This window comes from Erinaceus europaeus, chromosome 6 (genome assembly GCF_950295315.1).
Source record: "Erinaceus europaeus chromosome 6, mEriEur2.1, whole genome shotgun sequence".
Lineage (NCBI taxonomy): Eukaryota > Metazoa > Chordata > Mammalia > Eulipotyphla > Erinaceidae > Erinaceus > Erinaceus europaeus.
Genome location: NC_080167.1, coordinates 53,251,242 through 53,267,593, shown reverse-complemented (window position 1 = coordinate 53,267,593; position 16,352 = coordinate 53,251,242). Strand labels below are relative to the sequence as shown.

Here is a 16,352-nt window from a genome sequence, read left to right as displayed (position 1 = left end):
AACATAATTCATATGGTAGAAATAATAAAATCAGTTATTCTACTACTGGGTTGGTTTCTGAGGGCTGCCTACAAATTTATAAAAATAAAGTATATTAAACAACATAGAGTTAATCTCACATAGCTCAAGGGGTTGGAAGCCTGAAGTCAAGGTGTCAGTGGGGCAACATTCCTTTGAGGCATTTGGAGGAAGACCCTTCTGGCCTCTGCTGACCTTGCCTTCCCTTGGCTTGTTCCAGCCTAACTCTAGTCTCTGCCTCTGTCTTCTCACAGTACCCTGAAGCTATGTGTGTCCTCTCCCGTTCTTATAAGGACATCAGTCATTAGCTGTATGGCCCACTCTAAATCCAGGAGGATTTCATCTAAGATCCTTAATGGATTCCATCTGCAGAGATTCTATTTCCAAATAAGGTCACTTTCTGAAGTTCTGAGTAGACATAGATTTCAGAAGGGTTCTACTATAAAAACCTTTAATGGCTAGTCACCAAAAATAGTAAAAGGACATTGTGAAAACATCATTTTAAATAATTTTTAAAGTCTAGTAAACAATATATGTATGCTTGGGTTGGCTGAACTGAATTAATAGGAATATTTATCATGCGGGTAATGCTTTTTAATTTATTCCTTTTTCCCCCCAAAAATCATAGTCATCAATTTCTCAAAATAGCACTAGCACAGAAATACATTTAGATGAGTTCTTCTTAGGCCAATCCAATGATCAAAAGATGAATTACTCTCAACATTAAGGAATTCAGTTGTGTTCCTCCATTTCAGATCAGTGCAGTGTGCACTTGCCTGAAAGGATCCCACACTTAACCATAAAAAATAAATTCAATTTGATATTCTCTAAAGTTCTGTTTGTGAGCTTTCATTTTATTTATCACTTGTCACAACTTTCTAAATGCTTTAAGCGGTAATTCTAAAACTTTTCCTCTGATTCTCAGATTTCTCATTTCTCAAATGATGTAACCCAATTTCTATGATTTCAGGTCTCAATCATTAACTCTACAGACATGACCTTCATTCAGAATTTCACTGGTGAACAGGTAAAGACACTTTACTGCCAAACAATGTCACACTATTCTAACAGCACAATGCGACCTTCACACCATCTACTCATTCAGAAACATATTACTGAGCACCTACTGTGTGATGGAAACTGCTCAAGTCCCTGGGAATATAATCAGTCATAGCCAGGGAAAGGGCAGGCACAGAGATGACAGTTAAATAGCAAACAGGCTCAGGATAACTCCAGATAGTTATGAGTAGTATGAAGAAAACACAGGGGGAACTGCACCCCACACTAGGGAAGGAGTAGCAAGGGGGCTGCTAGGTTGGGTGGCCTTGGAGGCCACTGAATGGCAATATCTAAGCTGAAGTGCAAACAACAAGAAAGAACCCACTATTCTATCTTGCCTAGAATATTTGGGGCAAGAGGATATCTGATATAAAGCCCTTAAGTCAGGAATCAGCTGAGTATGAGAACAGAAAGAAGGCACAGTAGCTCTGAGCAAATGAGCATAAAATGGGCACTGAGGAGGGAGGCAGAGGTCTCAGGGGCTAAGCAGAGGTGCCTTCTGGGCTCAAAGGGCCATGCTTATGAGAGTGGGTTTCATTATAAGTGCCAAGGAAGCAGGTTTGTTTTGACATAGGTCTTTAGGAGTCTAGAAATAAAGGCACTTCTTGAAGCTGGGGACACAGTCATTGTAAAAAGTACTGGACTGACAAAAATCAGACATATAAGAGGGCTAGTCCCCACCATGCCAGGTGGTAGAACACAGCCCTGTGCTTGTGTCTTACCATCTGCTAGGCATGCAGGTGACTGTTCCAGGGGCTTGGCTGCAGGAACAGAGGCATGATGTATTTCCTCTGAATGAAAGCCAGATGCCACCACACCAGGATCAGGAGGTCACCGTGTATATGTGGCTGGAAGATTAGAGTTGGGAGAGTGATTTTTGCTCTTCACTTGGAATTCATTCATTTATTCTTGCAGCAAAGTGGAGCTGGCACATGACAATCACTTTGTGCTGTGGTTCAGCCAGTGCAAACAGAAGAGGGGGCAGGAAATCAAAGTTCCATCTCCTACAGGGTGGGATCTACTCTGTGGGAGTGGCCCTCTGTCTAGGGAGATGATGGCACATCCTCCCCTGGGGGCAGCTGGTCACAGTCACTGTAGCAAAGCAGCAGCAGCAGCTGTGGCTAATTTTAGATTGTCTGTGTTCCCAGTTGTGTTTGTATTTATTTATTTATTTATTTATTCCCTTTTGTTGACCTTGTTGTTTTATGGTTGTAATTATTGTTGTTGGCATCATTGTTGGATAGGACAGAGAGAAATGGAGAGAGATGGGAGAAGACAGAAAGGGGGAGAGAAAAACCACTTGTGAAGCGACTCCCCTGCAGTTGGGGAGCCAAGGGCTCGAACCAGGATCCTTATGCTGGTCCTTGCGCTTTGCGTGGCCTGTGCTTAACCCACTGTGCTACAGCCCGACTCCCTGTATTTAATTTTTAATTAAATGTGTAGTTGCCTTCTAAATTAGTTTCAAACTTTCTTTTTTAAAAATATTTTTATTTATTATTTGATAGAGACAGAGAGAAATTGAGAAGAGAGGGAGAGAAAGAGACAGAGGACACCTGAAGCCCTGCTTCACCACTCGTGAAGCTTTCCCCTGGCAGGTGGGGACCAGGGGCTTGAACCCAAGTCCTTGTGCATTGTAATGTATGCACTTAACCAGGTGCGCCACTGCCTGGCCCCCAAACTTTCTTTTGAGAGCTACAAAACACAAGGAGTTGATTGAATGTAGTTGTTTGTTTTTCCCTAAAATTAGTTGTGGACACCAGGAGTCTGTATGACTGATGGATAAGCAATAGTTGACACTCATTGTAAGCATATGGATTCTAGAAGGTTGAATGACACATGGTGATTGCATGGGATTTGTTTAATAAGAAAGGAGTAGAGACAGTCAGGTGATGGCTCATCTAGTAGAGTACTGCCTAACTTTTTTTTTCACTTTTTTTTTTAATGGGGAATTAATGTTTTACATTCAACAGTAAGTACAATAGTTTGTACATGCATAACATTCCCCAGTTTCCCATATAACAATACAACCCCCACTAGGTCCTCTGAATCCTTCCTGGACCTGTATTCTCCCCACCCACCCACCCCAGAGTCTTCTACTTTGGTGTGATACGCCAATTCCATTTCAAGTTTTACTTCTGTTTTCTTTTCTGGTCTTGTTTTTCAACTTCTGCCTGAGAGTGAGATTATCCCATATTCATCCTTCTGTTTCTGACTTATTTCACTCAACATGATTTTTTCAAGGTCCATCCAAGATCGGCTGAAAATGGTGAAGTCACCATTTTTTACAGCTGAGTAGTATTCCATTGTGTATATATACCAATACTTGCTCAGCCACTCATCTGTTGTTGGACACCTGGGTTGCTTCCAGGTTTTGGCTATTACAAATTGTGCTGCCAAGAACATATGTGTACACAGATCTTTTTGGATGGATGTGTTGAGTTCCTTAGGATATATCCCCAGGAGAGGAATTGCAGGGTCATATGGTAGGTCCATTTCTAGCCTTCTGAGGGTTCTCCAGACTGTTCTCCACAGAGGCTGGACCAATTGACATTCCCACCAGCAGTGTAGGGGGGTTCCGTTGACCCCACACCCTCTCCAGCATTTGCTGCTGTTACCTTTTCTGATGTATGACATTCTCACAGGAGTGAAGTGGCATCTCGTTGTTGTCTTTATTTGCATTTCTCTGACAATCAGAGACCTGGAGCATTTTTTCATGTGTTTCTCGGCCTTTTGAATCTCTTCTGTGGTGAATATTCTGTCCATGTCCTCCCCCCATTTTTGGATGGGTTTATTTGTTGTCTTGTTGTTGAGTTTGGCAAGCTCCTTATATATGTTGGTTATTAAACTCTTGTCTGATATATGGCATGTAAAGATATCCTCCCATTCTGTGAGGGGTCTCTTGGTTTGGGTAGTGGTTTCTTTTGCTGTGAAGAAGCTTTTTAATTTGATGTAGTCCCATAGGTTTATACTTGCCTTAGTCTTCTTTGTAATTGGATTCGTTTCATTGAAGATGTCTTTAAAATTTATGCAGAAAAGAGTTCTGCCAATATTTTTTTCTAAGTATCTGATAGTTTCTAGTCTAACATCCAAGTCCTTGATCCACTTGGAATTTACTTTTGTATTTGGTGAAATACAGTGGTTCAGTTTCATTCTTCTGCATGTTTCAACCCATTGTTTCCAACACCATTTGTTGAAGAGACTCTGCTTTCCCCATCTAATACTCTTGGCAACTTTGTCAAAGATTAGATGTCCATAGGTGTGGGGGCTCATTTCTGGGCTCTCAATTCTATTCCACTGGTCAGTGTGTCTATTCATGTTCCAGTACCAAGCAGTTTTGATGACAATGGCCCTATAATACAGTTTGAGATCTGGGAGTGTGATGCCTCCGGTTCTGTTCTTTTGTCTCAGGATTGTTTTGGCAATTCTAGGTCTTTTCTGGTTCCAGATAAACATTGTAGCATTTGTTCTCTTCTCCTAAAAAATGTGCTTGGGATCTTGATGGGGACAGCATTAAATTTGTAGATGGCTCTGGGTAGTATATTCATTTTGATGATGTTAATTCTGCCAACCCATGAACATGAAATATCTTTCCATTTCTTTGTGTCCTTTTTCAATTTCCCTGAGTAGTAATTCATAATTTTCAGTATACAAATATTTCACTTCTTTGGTTAGATTTACTCCTAAATATTTTATTGTTTTAGTTGCTATGGTAAAAGGAATTGATTTCTGGATTTCAATTTCTTCTAGCTTAGTGTTTGCATAGAGGAATGTCACTGACTTTTGAATGTTAATTTTGTAGCCTGACACCTTACTGTATTTCCTGATGATTTCCAAAAGCTTCTTGCTGGATTCCTTAGGTTTTTCTGTGTATACCATCATGTCATCTGCAAATAGGGAGAGTTTGACTTCTTCTTTTCCAATCTGTATCCCTTTAATTCCTTGCTCCTGCCTGACTGCTATGGCAAGAACTTCCAACACTATGTTGAATAGTAATGGTGATAGTGATAGCCCTGTCTAGTATCTGATCTGAGTGGAAATGCTTCCAGTTTTTCACCACTGAGTATGATGTTGGCTGTAGTTTTGCTATATATAGACTCCACTATCTTCAGGAATTTTCCATCTGTTCCCATTTTTTGTAGTGTTTTGATCATAAAGGGATGTTGTATTTTGTCAAAGGCTTTCTCTGCATCTATTTATATGACCATGTGGTTTTTTTTGTTTTGCTTTTGTTCATGTGGTGGATCCCACTGATTTACGTATATTAAACCAACCTTGCATCCCTGGGATAAACCCCACTTGGTCATGATGAACAATCTTTTTAATATACTGCTGTATCCGGTTGGCTAGAATTTTGTTCAGTATTTTAGCATCTATGTTCATCAGAGATATTGGTCTGCATTTTTAAGACCTGGGTTTTTTTCCCCAGCAACACATGGGAGCACCATGGACAGCACTGAGGAAACTCCATGGGTGGTGGAGAGATAGTGTGGTGCCATTCTCTCTCTCCCTCAAAAAAAAAAAAGAAAAATGAAACAAAAACCAGTTAGTCCCAGAAGTCAACTCATCATGATCATACATGCATGAGACCTTAATTCATTCCCTGACACTTAAGGAAAAGAAGAAAGAAGTAGGGGAGGGAGAGAAAAGGGAAGGGGGAAGGGAACAGGAAAGGAAAAAAGAAGGGGAAGGAGAGGAAAAGGAAGGGAATGAACTTTTCTTGAAGAATATTAGAAGAGTAATAATATACTAGGAACTCATCTACATCATCTATAATCACTGATTCACTTCATTTTCAAAGGGAACTTGAAAGATAGACATCTCATTCTTGTTTTGCACACAGGACTCAGACGTGATTTCCCTGTGTCCTTACACATCATGGCTTGATGGGGACTAGCCCTCTGACATGTCTGATATTTTTTCAGTCCAGTACTTTCTACAATGACCATGTCCCCAGCTTCAAGAAGTGCCTTTATTTCTAAACTACTAAAGACCTATGTCAAAATAAACCTGCTTCCTTGGCACTTACAAAGAAACCTGGTAGAACACAAGCTTTCTATGTACCAACTCCTGAGGTCAAGCCCTGGCACCACATTAGAAATACCATGGAAAGCACTGGGGGCAGGGGTGGGGGAGTTCATTGGATGATGGAGCAGTGCTGTGGTTAGTCACAATCTCTCTCTCTCCTCTAAGAGACAGTGGAAACATGGGATCAGGAGACCACAACATCACATCTCTTCCTTCCTTCCTTCCTTCCTTCCTTCCTTCCTTCCTTCCTTCCTTTTTTTTTTTTTTTCAAGCATCACATTTCAAAACGGAGATTGCTGGAGAGTTTACCAAGTAGTGTGTGTGCCTTATCATGTGCATGGTCCAGGTCTGAGTCCCAGTGCCACATGGGAGTGTCATAGTGGTACTGAGGAAGACTCTGGCATGCTTCCTGGCTCAAAGACAGCTGTATTCTGTTGTGTCCTCCTCACGTGGCACAAGGAGGACTAGACAGCTCTCTGGAATCTCTTTTAGAAGGACACTAACCCCTTGTAAGGGCCCCACCCCTGTGACCACATCACTTCCCAAGGTCCCATCTTCTAAAATCATCACATTGAGGACCAGATTTTAACATATAAATTTGATGGAGGGCCTATTTCAGCAAGGAACAATTCAAATGACTCTGTGCACAAACTGAATGGACTGGCTGTTGAACTTCTCCAGAGTGTGTTTGAGCAGCTGTAAGGAACACAAATTTATAGCCTAGAGTGACTGGCTGAGGTCTCTGGAGTATAGTGAAAAGGAGATGGAGGAGGGAGAATTGAATTGTTGCACAACACTGTGAACTCAAGTTCTCCTTTCCTCTGCAAAAGGCACCTACTTTGAGCCAGTCACTCACTGTGCAGGCAATGCGGATGGAGACTGAGCAGAATGACCGGCCTGTGCCTTCTGTGGAACACCCTTTCTAGTGGACTGTAGACTGGATAAATCAGGAAGCTATGGGAAAGAAACTAAGTTACGGAGCTGCGTTGTGGCCTGGTTGACCACACACATTACAGTGTACAAAGAGTCAGATCCAAGCTCTACTCCCCACCTGCAGGAGAGAAACTTCATTAGGGGTCAAACAGTGCTACAGGTGTGTCTCTTTCACTCTCTCTCGCTACCTCCCCATCCTCTCAATTTCTCTTTGTTCTATCAAATAAATTAATAAGAAAAAAAGGAAAGAAATAAATTTTTTACATTTGAGGTATTTTATTAAGTTTTTATATTGGTCATGCCATGAACTCATAGGGAATGGGTTCTGGCAGCTCTGGTTCCTTTCCATTGGCTCTCATAAACTGTGCTTCTTGGGTGGAGCAGGCTAGCTTTTCAGTTCAACCCAAGTCCCCTTCTCTTCGACTTCCTTTTTTTCTAATCATTTTCCTTCACACATTTCAAGAAGCTGTCTCTGCTCCTAGGGTGCTTAATATGCTAATACAAACATTAATTCTATTGGCAAGAATCTTGCCTTTGTTTACAACAATACCAATAGCATGCTGGGTAACACTGTAGACTTCCAGTTTTGCCATGGTAACATTTGTGGGGCATTCCTTTTTGAACAGTGCCCATTCATTGCCTTTAGGTCTACAATATCACCTATCTCATAGATCTGCATATATATGTGGCCAAAGGAATAACTTCGTGTTTTCTAAAGGGCCTAGAGAACATATAGCAGGTTCCTCTCCTCTTTCCCTTTGTGCCAGTCATTTTGGCAATTTACTGGAAGATGGCTGCTCCAGCCAAAAGCAGAAAACAATTTTTAAAAAGAAACTAAGTTCAATAATAATCATCATCACCATCGTCATCATCATCTCAACATAAACTGATACTGAGACATAGCTTCTAGTCTTGTAGAGCACACACTTTACTTGCTCAAAGACCCATGTTAGAGTCCCTGGTGCCACATGGGAGCACAATGCATGACAGGTGCTGTGATATCTCTCCTATCTCTTTATCTCCCCCCTCATAAATTTATTTATTATCTTTGTTTCTGACAAGGTTATCACTATTGCTTTGTGCCTACATGATTGCACCACTCCTGCTGGCATCTTCATTTTTCCTTGTAGACAGAGAGAGAGAGAGAGAGACAGACAGACAGACAGACAGACAGACAAAGAAAAGACACAACAGCACAGCTGTGTCACTCATAAAACTTCCCCTGTGCACAGTGCTCCCATGTGATAACCAGTGACTCAAACCCAGGTCCTTGCAGGTAAGGTGTGTGCTCTAGTAGGTGAAATACCTCCTGGCCCCTTTATCAATTATAAATTTAAAAAATAAAAAGGGTCTGCTGAAAGTGATGGAATCACATAGATACAAAGCCCTGGTGAGACCCCAGTGCACCAAAACCCAAGTATTTTATATGCTTCAGTGGCACAAAGTATTCAAAGCCGGGAGTGCCAATTCGTTTTAGCTCTTCTTCTGTCAATCTTCTCACAGGGAGTCAGCATTTCTGTGGTATCAAGTGAGGTGCTTCTAAGAGAAAAGAGGTAGGGTTGTGATTCAGGGGGTCATGTTGTCATGTGAAGTTTCACATGGAAGTGGAAGTAGATGTATTCTGTGAGGTCAAAGATTGCAGAACTAAACAGCATTTGGGAGGAGATGTGCAGGAAGGGCCCATTTCAGCAAGGAACAGTTCTAATGACTGTGTGCACAAACTGAATGGACTGGCTGTTGAACTTCTTCAGAGCGTGTCTGAGCATCTGGAAGACCTTTTTTTTTTTTTTTCCTCCAGGGTTATTGCTGGACTCGGTGCCTGCACTATGAATCCACTGCTCCTGGAGGCCATTTTCCCCCTTTTTTGTTGCCCTAGTTGTTGCAGCCTCGTTGCGGTTATTATTGCCATTGTTGACATTGCTTTGTTGTTGGATAGGACAGAGAGAAATGGAGAGAGGAGGGGAAGACAGAGAGAGAGGGGAGAGAAAGACAGACACCTGCAGACCTGCTTCACTGCCCGTGAAGCGACTCCCCTGCAGGTGGGGAGCCGGGGGCTCGAACCGGGATCCTTACGCCGGTCCCTGCGCTTTGCACCACGTGCGCTTAACCCACTGCACCACCGCCCGACTCCCTCTGGAAGACCATTTTGGAGGAACTCTACATTGGGGTTAAACGAAGGGGTGAAACTCAAGAACTGAAAGATACTGTCCAGAGTCTCTGAGTCTCTAGAATCCAAGTGTGTGCTACAATGAGTTTGATTGAGAAAGGACTGTCAGCATTCATTATAACACGAAATATGTCATCAGCTGTTTCCCCTTTGCAGATGGCATCTTATTTTGGATACACGGTTGCAGTTTCAGATGTTAACAACGATGGGTAAGTTTACAAGGACGTTCTTACTAGCTGCATATTCTATTCATTCATAAAGATGTTATACTCTTCTCTTTCACAAAATAAATACTTCCTTCTTTATTTCCTCAACAAGACAGAGGTTCCCTTGTTATAAGTTGTTTTGGTTCAGGGCAAGAGGACACACAGACTAAAGAATTTGCTGTCACCCCATTTTATGACTTCACTGTGATTTCCCACATCTGCCATTTCTAGAAAGAGACTGTTTCTCTTTGAGTTATCCTGACTTTTAAGAATTGAATATTCCTTGGCTATTCAGAATCTGCAGTCTGTGAAGGATTTGCTCCTGTTACGCTGCTCCCTAAGAGCTCCCCTCAGCATACATTCATAAAACACTTGCACATAAATAGATTTTGTCATCTTGACATTGCTTTACCAACAGGCCTGTAACATCCTCAAAGAAGATAAAATAAAAATATTATTTTTTCTATATTATGGCAGTAAATTAGTACAGTTGAACTTTGACCAAACAGCAGGACCTAAATTTTTATGTTCAAGCACTAATTCTAAGGTCAAAGAATGAGACCTTACTTGGGAATCAGGCCTCTTATTTAATGTGGTCCCAAGAATGAAACAAGTTCATGCAATGCATACATGGCACTCCTTAGTGAGCTTTCAGCTGCATCTTTGTGTTCTGGATACTTAGAAAGAAATGCAGGCAGAGACACCACGGCCCTGCTCCACCACTCATGGTGCTCCTCGGTGCTGTCTGTGGAGTGCTTGGGCTCAAAGCCAGGGCTGTATGGCGAGGAGGCACGTTTCCTATCAGGTGAGCTAACTCGCCCTTCAGCACAAGTCTGTCAAGCATCTAGTACAATCTGGTTTTGTTCTAGATGCTTATATTTGTTGCAGAGAAGAAGGTGGAGACTCCCTCCCAAGTTACATTAGAGTTGGAGAGGAGATAAGTATAGGCAAAAGCAATAAACTAAAGAGTATGCCAGCATGTGATGAATACTGTGAGGAGGGGGGTAGAGAAGGACTGAGGGCAAGGGGGGCCCTCAACAGATAAATGCAAAAATAAAACATGGCATGTCGAGATCATGAGATTTTACTCAGCACTGAAAAGACCTGCACTTTCTCAATGCAGGCTGCTAATGAAAGAAGCCAGTCCAAGATTGTGATGCAACCCAGATAATTAGATTCTAGCGACACAGGAACTTACATCAGGCAATTATGGGGCACCCGCTACCACGCAGGTCTATGCAGTTGCTCCATGTTGGGCGCCATTTGTTGTTAAATTTCCGAGGCTCCAGCTGGCCGGGCTAGCTTCACGGGCGGGTAACAGAGACGACCAGAGACATACGGCTGGGCAGGGAAGCTGTATTTCTTTATTCAGGAACAACGATTCATAAACTAAACCAAACTAATCACCAAACAGAACTCTGCGGTCTCTTTGCGGCGGAGCAAGCACTCTCTCTTACTCTGCGACTCTCGAACCCTGGAACTCTCCAACCCTCTCTCGGGGTTCCCAGGGGCGGGGCCAAGCGGGCCCTCGAAACTAACTGGACTGATCCAATTCTCTTGGTGGGGGGGGGAGAACTAGAACAACCCAATGTAAAGCATACAACAGCACTGTATATGCCACTCTGGGAAAGGCAAATCTATGGACACAGTGCAAAGATTAGCGGCATTAGGAGTTAATTGGAAGGGGAGGAGAGAAAGGGGGAGCACTGGGGATTTCTAATGCAGTGGAAAGTCTCTGTATTATACTATACAAAGGAGGGTCTACGTCACTAAGTATTTGCCCAAATCTACAGAATGTAAACCCCCAAGAGTGAACCCTTGTATATACAGACTGTGGGTGACAATGATTTGTAAATGTAGGTCCACTGCTTGTCCTGAGGGGGTGCCATCACTGGGGGGAGGTTGCATGTGCAGGTAGCAAGGGAGTAATGTGGGGGCTTGCTCTACTTTCTGCTCAGCTTTATCTTGGATTCAAGGATGCTCTAAGAAATAAAGTCCTTTTGTTACACTTATAAAACCAAACAGAAGGATAAGAAATATTGACAGGAATGCAATTTTCTATTTTATTTCCTTTTTAAAATTGTGTTATTTATCTATTTATTTATTCTCTTTTGTTGCCCTTGTTGTTTTATTGTTGTAGTTATTATTGTTGTTGTTATTGATGTCATTGGTGGATAGGACAGAGAGAAATGGAGAGAGGAGGGGAAGACAGAGAGGGGGAGAAAGACACCTGCAGACCTGCTTCACTGCCTGTAAAGTGACTCCCCTGCAGGTGGGGAGCTGGGGGCTCGAACTGGGGTCCTTATGTCAATCCTTGGGTTTTGCACCACATGCGCTTAACCCACTGCGCTACTGCCCGACTCCCTATTTTATTTTCTTTTTAATAAATGAGGTTTTATGTATAGGATAATTAGCAATCAAGTCAGTGGCTTTTAGTCTATTTTTAATATTTATTTATTTTCTTTTTGTTGCCCTTTTTATTGTTGTTTTAGTTATTGTTGTTGTTATTGATGTCATCCTTGTTAAACAGGACAGAGAGAAATGGAGAGAGGAGGGGAAGACAGAGAGGGGGAGAGAAAGACAGACACCTGCAGACCTGCTTCACCGCCTGTGAAGTGACTCCCCTGCAGGTGGGGAGCCGGGGGCTCAAACCGGGATCCTTATCAGTCCTTGCGATTTGTACCATGTGCTCTTAACCTGCTGCGCTCCCTAGTATATTTTTAAGTAACAGCAAGCTTTAGAAAAAGATGAAGGGAGGGCCTGGGTGGTGGCGCACCTGATTGAGCGCACATGTTACAATGTGCAAGGACCCAGGTTCAAGTACCCGATCGCCACCTGAATGGGGAAGGCTTCACAAGTGGTGAAGCAGTACTGCAGGTGTCTCGCTTCCTCTCTACTCACCCCTTCCCTCTTGATTTCTGGCTGTGTTTATCCAATAAATAAATAAAGATAATAAAAAATTAAAAAGGAAAAAAAAGAAAATGATGAAGGGGGCCGGGCAGTAGTGCAGTGGGTTAAGCGCACCTGGCGCAAAGCGCAAGGATTCTCATAAAGATCCCAGTTCCAGCCCCCAGCTCTCTACCTGCAGGGGAGTCACTTCACAAGCAGTGAAGCAGGTCTGCAGGTGTCTATCTTTCTCTCCCCCCCTCTGTCTTCCCCTTCTCTCTCGATTTCTCCTTGTCTTATCCAGCAACAATGACAGCAATAACAGCAATAATAATAACTATAACAACGATAAACAACAAGGGCAACAAAAGGAGAAAAAAATAGCCACCAGGCACAGTGGATTCGTAATGCAGGCACTGAGCCCCACCAATAACCCTGGAGGCAAAAAGAAAGAAAGAAAGAAAGAAAGAAAGAAAGAAAGAAAGAGAGAGTGAGATGAAGACAGGATTTTCCTCCCTAGAAAACACAAACATTTCATCTACCATATTTTCTCCAGCCACACTTTCCTGCCTCCAACCTCTACACCATCCTTCCTGATTCACACTCCTTGCAGACTTTCGAGTTTGTTTGCCTATTTGTTTTTAGCAGAGTACTGCCCAGCTCTGGTTGTAGGTCATACTGGGTTCTAACCTGAGGCCTCCTGAATGCAAGTTCTGTGCATTGCTACTTGAATCTTCTCCACCCTGGAGAGACATTCAAATTATTATCAGAGTCCCCAGCAATGCACTGGAGAATTGCTCAGACAGCCAGGAAATGTTCCTGATAAGATTATCATTGACAGAATAGAAGGAGGAGAAGGTGGAGCAGGCAGGTGATGTCTAGGAAGAGTGCTGTGGTAGGACAGAGAAATTCCCAGAGCCACAGGCTTATTCAAGGAGCTTCACAGAGGCACGAGCTCCCAGACCATGGGAGCCACTGCACTGGTTCCAGTCTCCACGTACACCCAGCACCACAAGATTCTGCCATCAAAAGAATGAGTCTGCTTCCAAGTAGGAAATAGCTTCCTAAGAGTAAGGATTTTCAGTGACAGGGTGGCTGTTCCAAATTCAGTTTTAGAGGGAATTTTAGAAGATTCCCTCTGCCCTGATGGCTGGTAGGAGTTCAGGAAGTCCACTGAAACACAGTGGCTTTGACCAGAGAAGACATCACAGCACTGATCCACTGACCACCCCTCTTGTGAAGTGTCCCTGTGCAGGTGCTCCCATGCAGTGGCTGGAGACTCAAATCTGGATCCTCATGTATGGTATCATGTGCACTCTAACAGAGTGAGTCATCTCCTGGTCCCCTGAGCATCAATTATATCCTGCAAGTAGATCACAGACAATCTCCTTGCTGAGGAGATAACTTACTCAGTGAGGTGTGTGCTTTACCATACTTGAGACCTGGGCATGAAGCCTGGTACCACACAGGAGTATCCTGGATGGCACCAGAGGGAGTTCCACAGATGATGCAGCAGTGTTATGGCCTCTTTCTGATAAAGAAAACTGCACAGGGAGATTTCTCAGCAATATTGTACACTCACCAGGCCTGGGTTCATTCCCCAGCAACATATTTTAAAAAGAGAGAAAGAGAAAAAAAAATCAATTTGCTTTAACCTTCAGTGGCTTGAGTCATGAAAGAAAATAACAGTTGGGCAGGAAGATAGCATAATGGCTATCCAAAAACAAACAAACAAACAAAAAATCTCATTCCTGAAGCTCTAAGGCCCCAGGTTTAATTCCCCCACACTACCATAAGACAGAGCCAAGCAGTACTATGGGGAAAAAAAGTAGAAAGAAAAGAATAACTAAGACCACAAGGGGGTGGGGAGTCAGCATAATGGTTATACAAAAAGACTCTCATGGCTGATGCACCTAAGGTCCCAGGTTCAATCTCCAGTACCATTATGAAGCACAGATAATCAGAGCTCTGCTAAAAAGAAAAGAAAGTTTTCTACTACAAACAATAACAAAACCTTTATGAAGGGCTGGGCTGTGGCTCACCTGGTTGAGAACACATGCTACAATACACAGGAACCCAGATTCAAGCCCCTGATTCCCAACACCTGCAAGGGGAAAGTTTCCTGAGCAGTGAAACAGCACTACAATATTTCTCTCTCTCTCCCTTTCCCTCTCCTCTCTTCCTCTCTTTTCTTCTCTCTTTCTCTCTTTCTGTCTCCTCTTTCCTCTCAGTTTCTCTGTCTCTATCCAATAATTAAATATAGAATTTTTAAAATTTTTAAAAAAATTTTATTATCTTTATTTATTGGATAGAGACAGCCAGAAATGAAGAGGGAAGTGGGTGATAGAGAGAGACAGACACCTACAGCACTGCTTCACCACTCGCAAAGCTTTCCTCCTGCAGGTGGGGACTGAGTCCTTGCACATTATAATACCCGCGCTCAACCAGGTGTGCCACCACCCGGCCCCTTTAAATATAAAATTTTTAAAAAACAATCAACCATGTAGAACTTCCAAGGCAGAAGGACTATATGTGTTATCAGAGCCTTCTAAAAGCTTAAAAAGAAAATGGCTAAAGAAGCATTTGAGGGGCTGGGTCATGGCACACCTGGTTAAACGCACACATTATAATGTGCAAGAACCCAAGTCCAAGCACCTGGTCTCCACCTGTGGGGGTGTGGGGGAAGCGTCACAAGTGGTGATGAAGTTCTGCAGGTCTCTCTCTCTCTATTTTCTTTCCTCTCAATTTCTCTCAGCCCTATCAATAAAGTTAAAAAAAAAATTTAATGCCACTGAGTTTAGCACCAGAATTGAGATTTAACTCCCATTCTTTACTCAAATGGCTAACTTTGCAGTAGCCTTTAAACAAACAACCTGCATCAAAAACAAATAAGCCTGGACCTGAGTGGATGTTGTACAACGACCCAGAAGAGTTAAAATTGAGATTATCCCTTGGCTGTTCATGGTTTAGAAGTCGGGACTCCCCACATTTTATGGGAGTAAGCCAGACTGCCCTTAACCCAGCCAAGAGATAATGGAACCCTTAGTATTTGGAATGAAGCTACCTAGTGAGCATTCCCTGGCAGTGTTCATCATATATCTACTGTGTGCAGTGAAATGAAAGTTCCCAAAGTGCTCCAAAATCCTAGTGTCAGGAGGGAAAAGACATTGAATAATGAGGCCAAATAAGTAAATCCACATTTTATAAAGATTTATTAAGAGAGATAGGGAGAAATAGGGAGGGAGAGGGAGAGAAAGAGAGAGAAAGAGAGAGAGAGAAAACTGCTCAGCCCTGGCTTCAGTTGGTGCTGGGAATTGAACCTGGGATCTCTGGAACTTCAGGCATACAAGTTGGTGCTTTAACAGGCTGAGCTATTTCCCCAGTCCTTCCTTTTTTTTTTTTTTTTAGTTAAAAAGTTCTCCAGTTATTATGAATGGATTTTAGAAACTTAGACCAAACAGTTGTATGCATGCTGGGTAGTGGTTGATATTGTTAAGCCTGTGCCTGTTTTGAAAATATAAACAAACTGGCAAAATTAGCTTCAGTTTAGTTATCTTAAGATATCCAGAGCTACAAGCACTGTCAATGTAAATGCTGTTCAGAATTTCTGGACAAAGTTAACAAGAAATAGAGATGACATTTTTCATTTTGAGCTTAAGCAAGCAATTTTTTTTCCTTTGTGGCTGTATGCCTTAAAGTAGTTATATTATTTCAGAAATCCATAGAATTGTAACTTTATCTGCTGGTTAGTTTCCAGTCCGATTTTTAGGCTCAAAAAGAATTAATTTTAAAGTGATTCTTAGCAGTTAATGTGAGAACAACTTAGAGGAAATGATTTAAAAGGAAAAAGCTTTCACTGTGTTTTGTGTTAGATTTATTCTAAGTATATTCTCTCTTATAAGTTAGACATTAATTGAACTAAGCAGAAAAATCTAGAATGCTAAAACCTAGAAAGATTCCAAGTTTAATTGACTTATGAATCTAAGTTTCCTAGCTCTTATTTACCAAGAAAATAATTTGAGTAGGTATTAATGATAATTTATAGTCTCCTATTATGT

General features: G+C 42.2%; 1 protein-coding gene and 1 pseudogene across 2 annotated transcripts in view; one reads left to right on the top strand and one right to left on the bottom strand.

Annotated features, from left to right (window-relative positions):
• Positions 1-16,352, top strand: part of ITGA8 (integrin subunit alpha 8) — a 183,721-nt gene that overhangs the window by 55,957 nt on the left and 111,412 nt on the right. For both annotated transcript variants that reach the window (XM_060192219.1, XM_007526133.3), the window contains exons 10-11: positions 989-1,045; positions 9,359-9,411. In XM_060192219.1, the coding sequence (XP_060048202.1) occupies positions 989-1,045; positions 9,359-9,411 (110 nt within the window). The remainder of the gene's footprint in view (positions 1-988; positions 1,046-9,358; positions 9,412-16,352) is intronic.
• On the bottom strand, positions 7,332-7,826 carry LOC132538933 (large ribosomal subunit protein eL21-like; annotated as a pseudogene).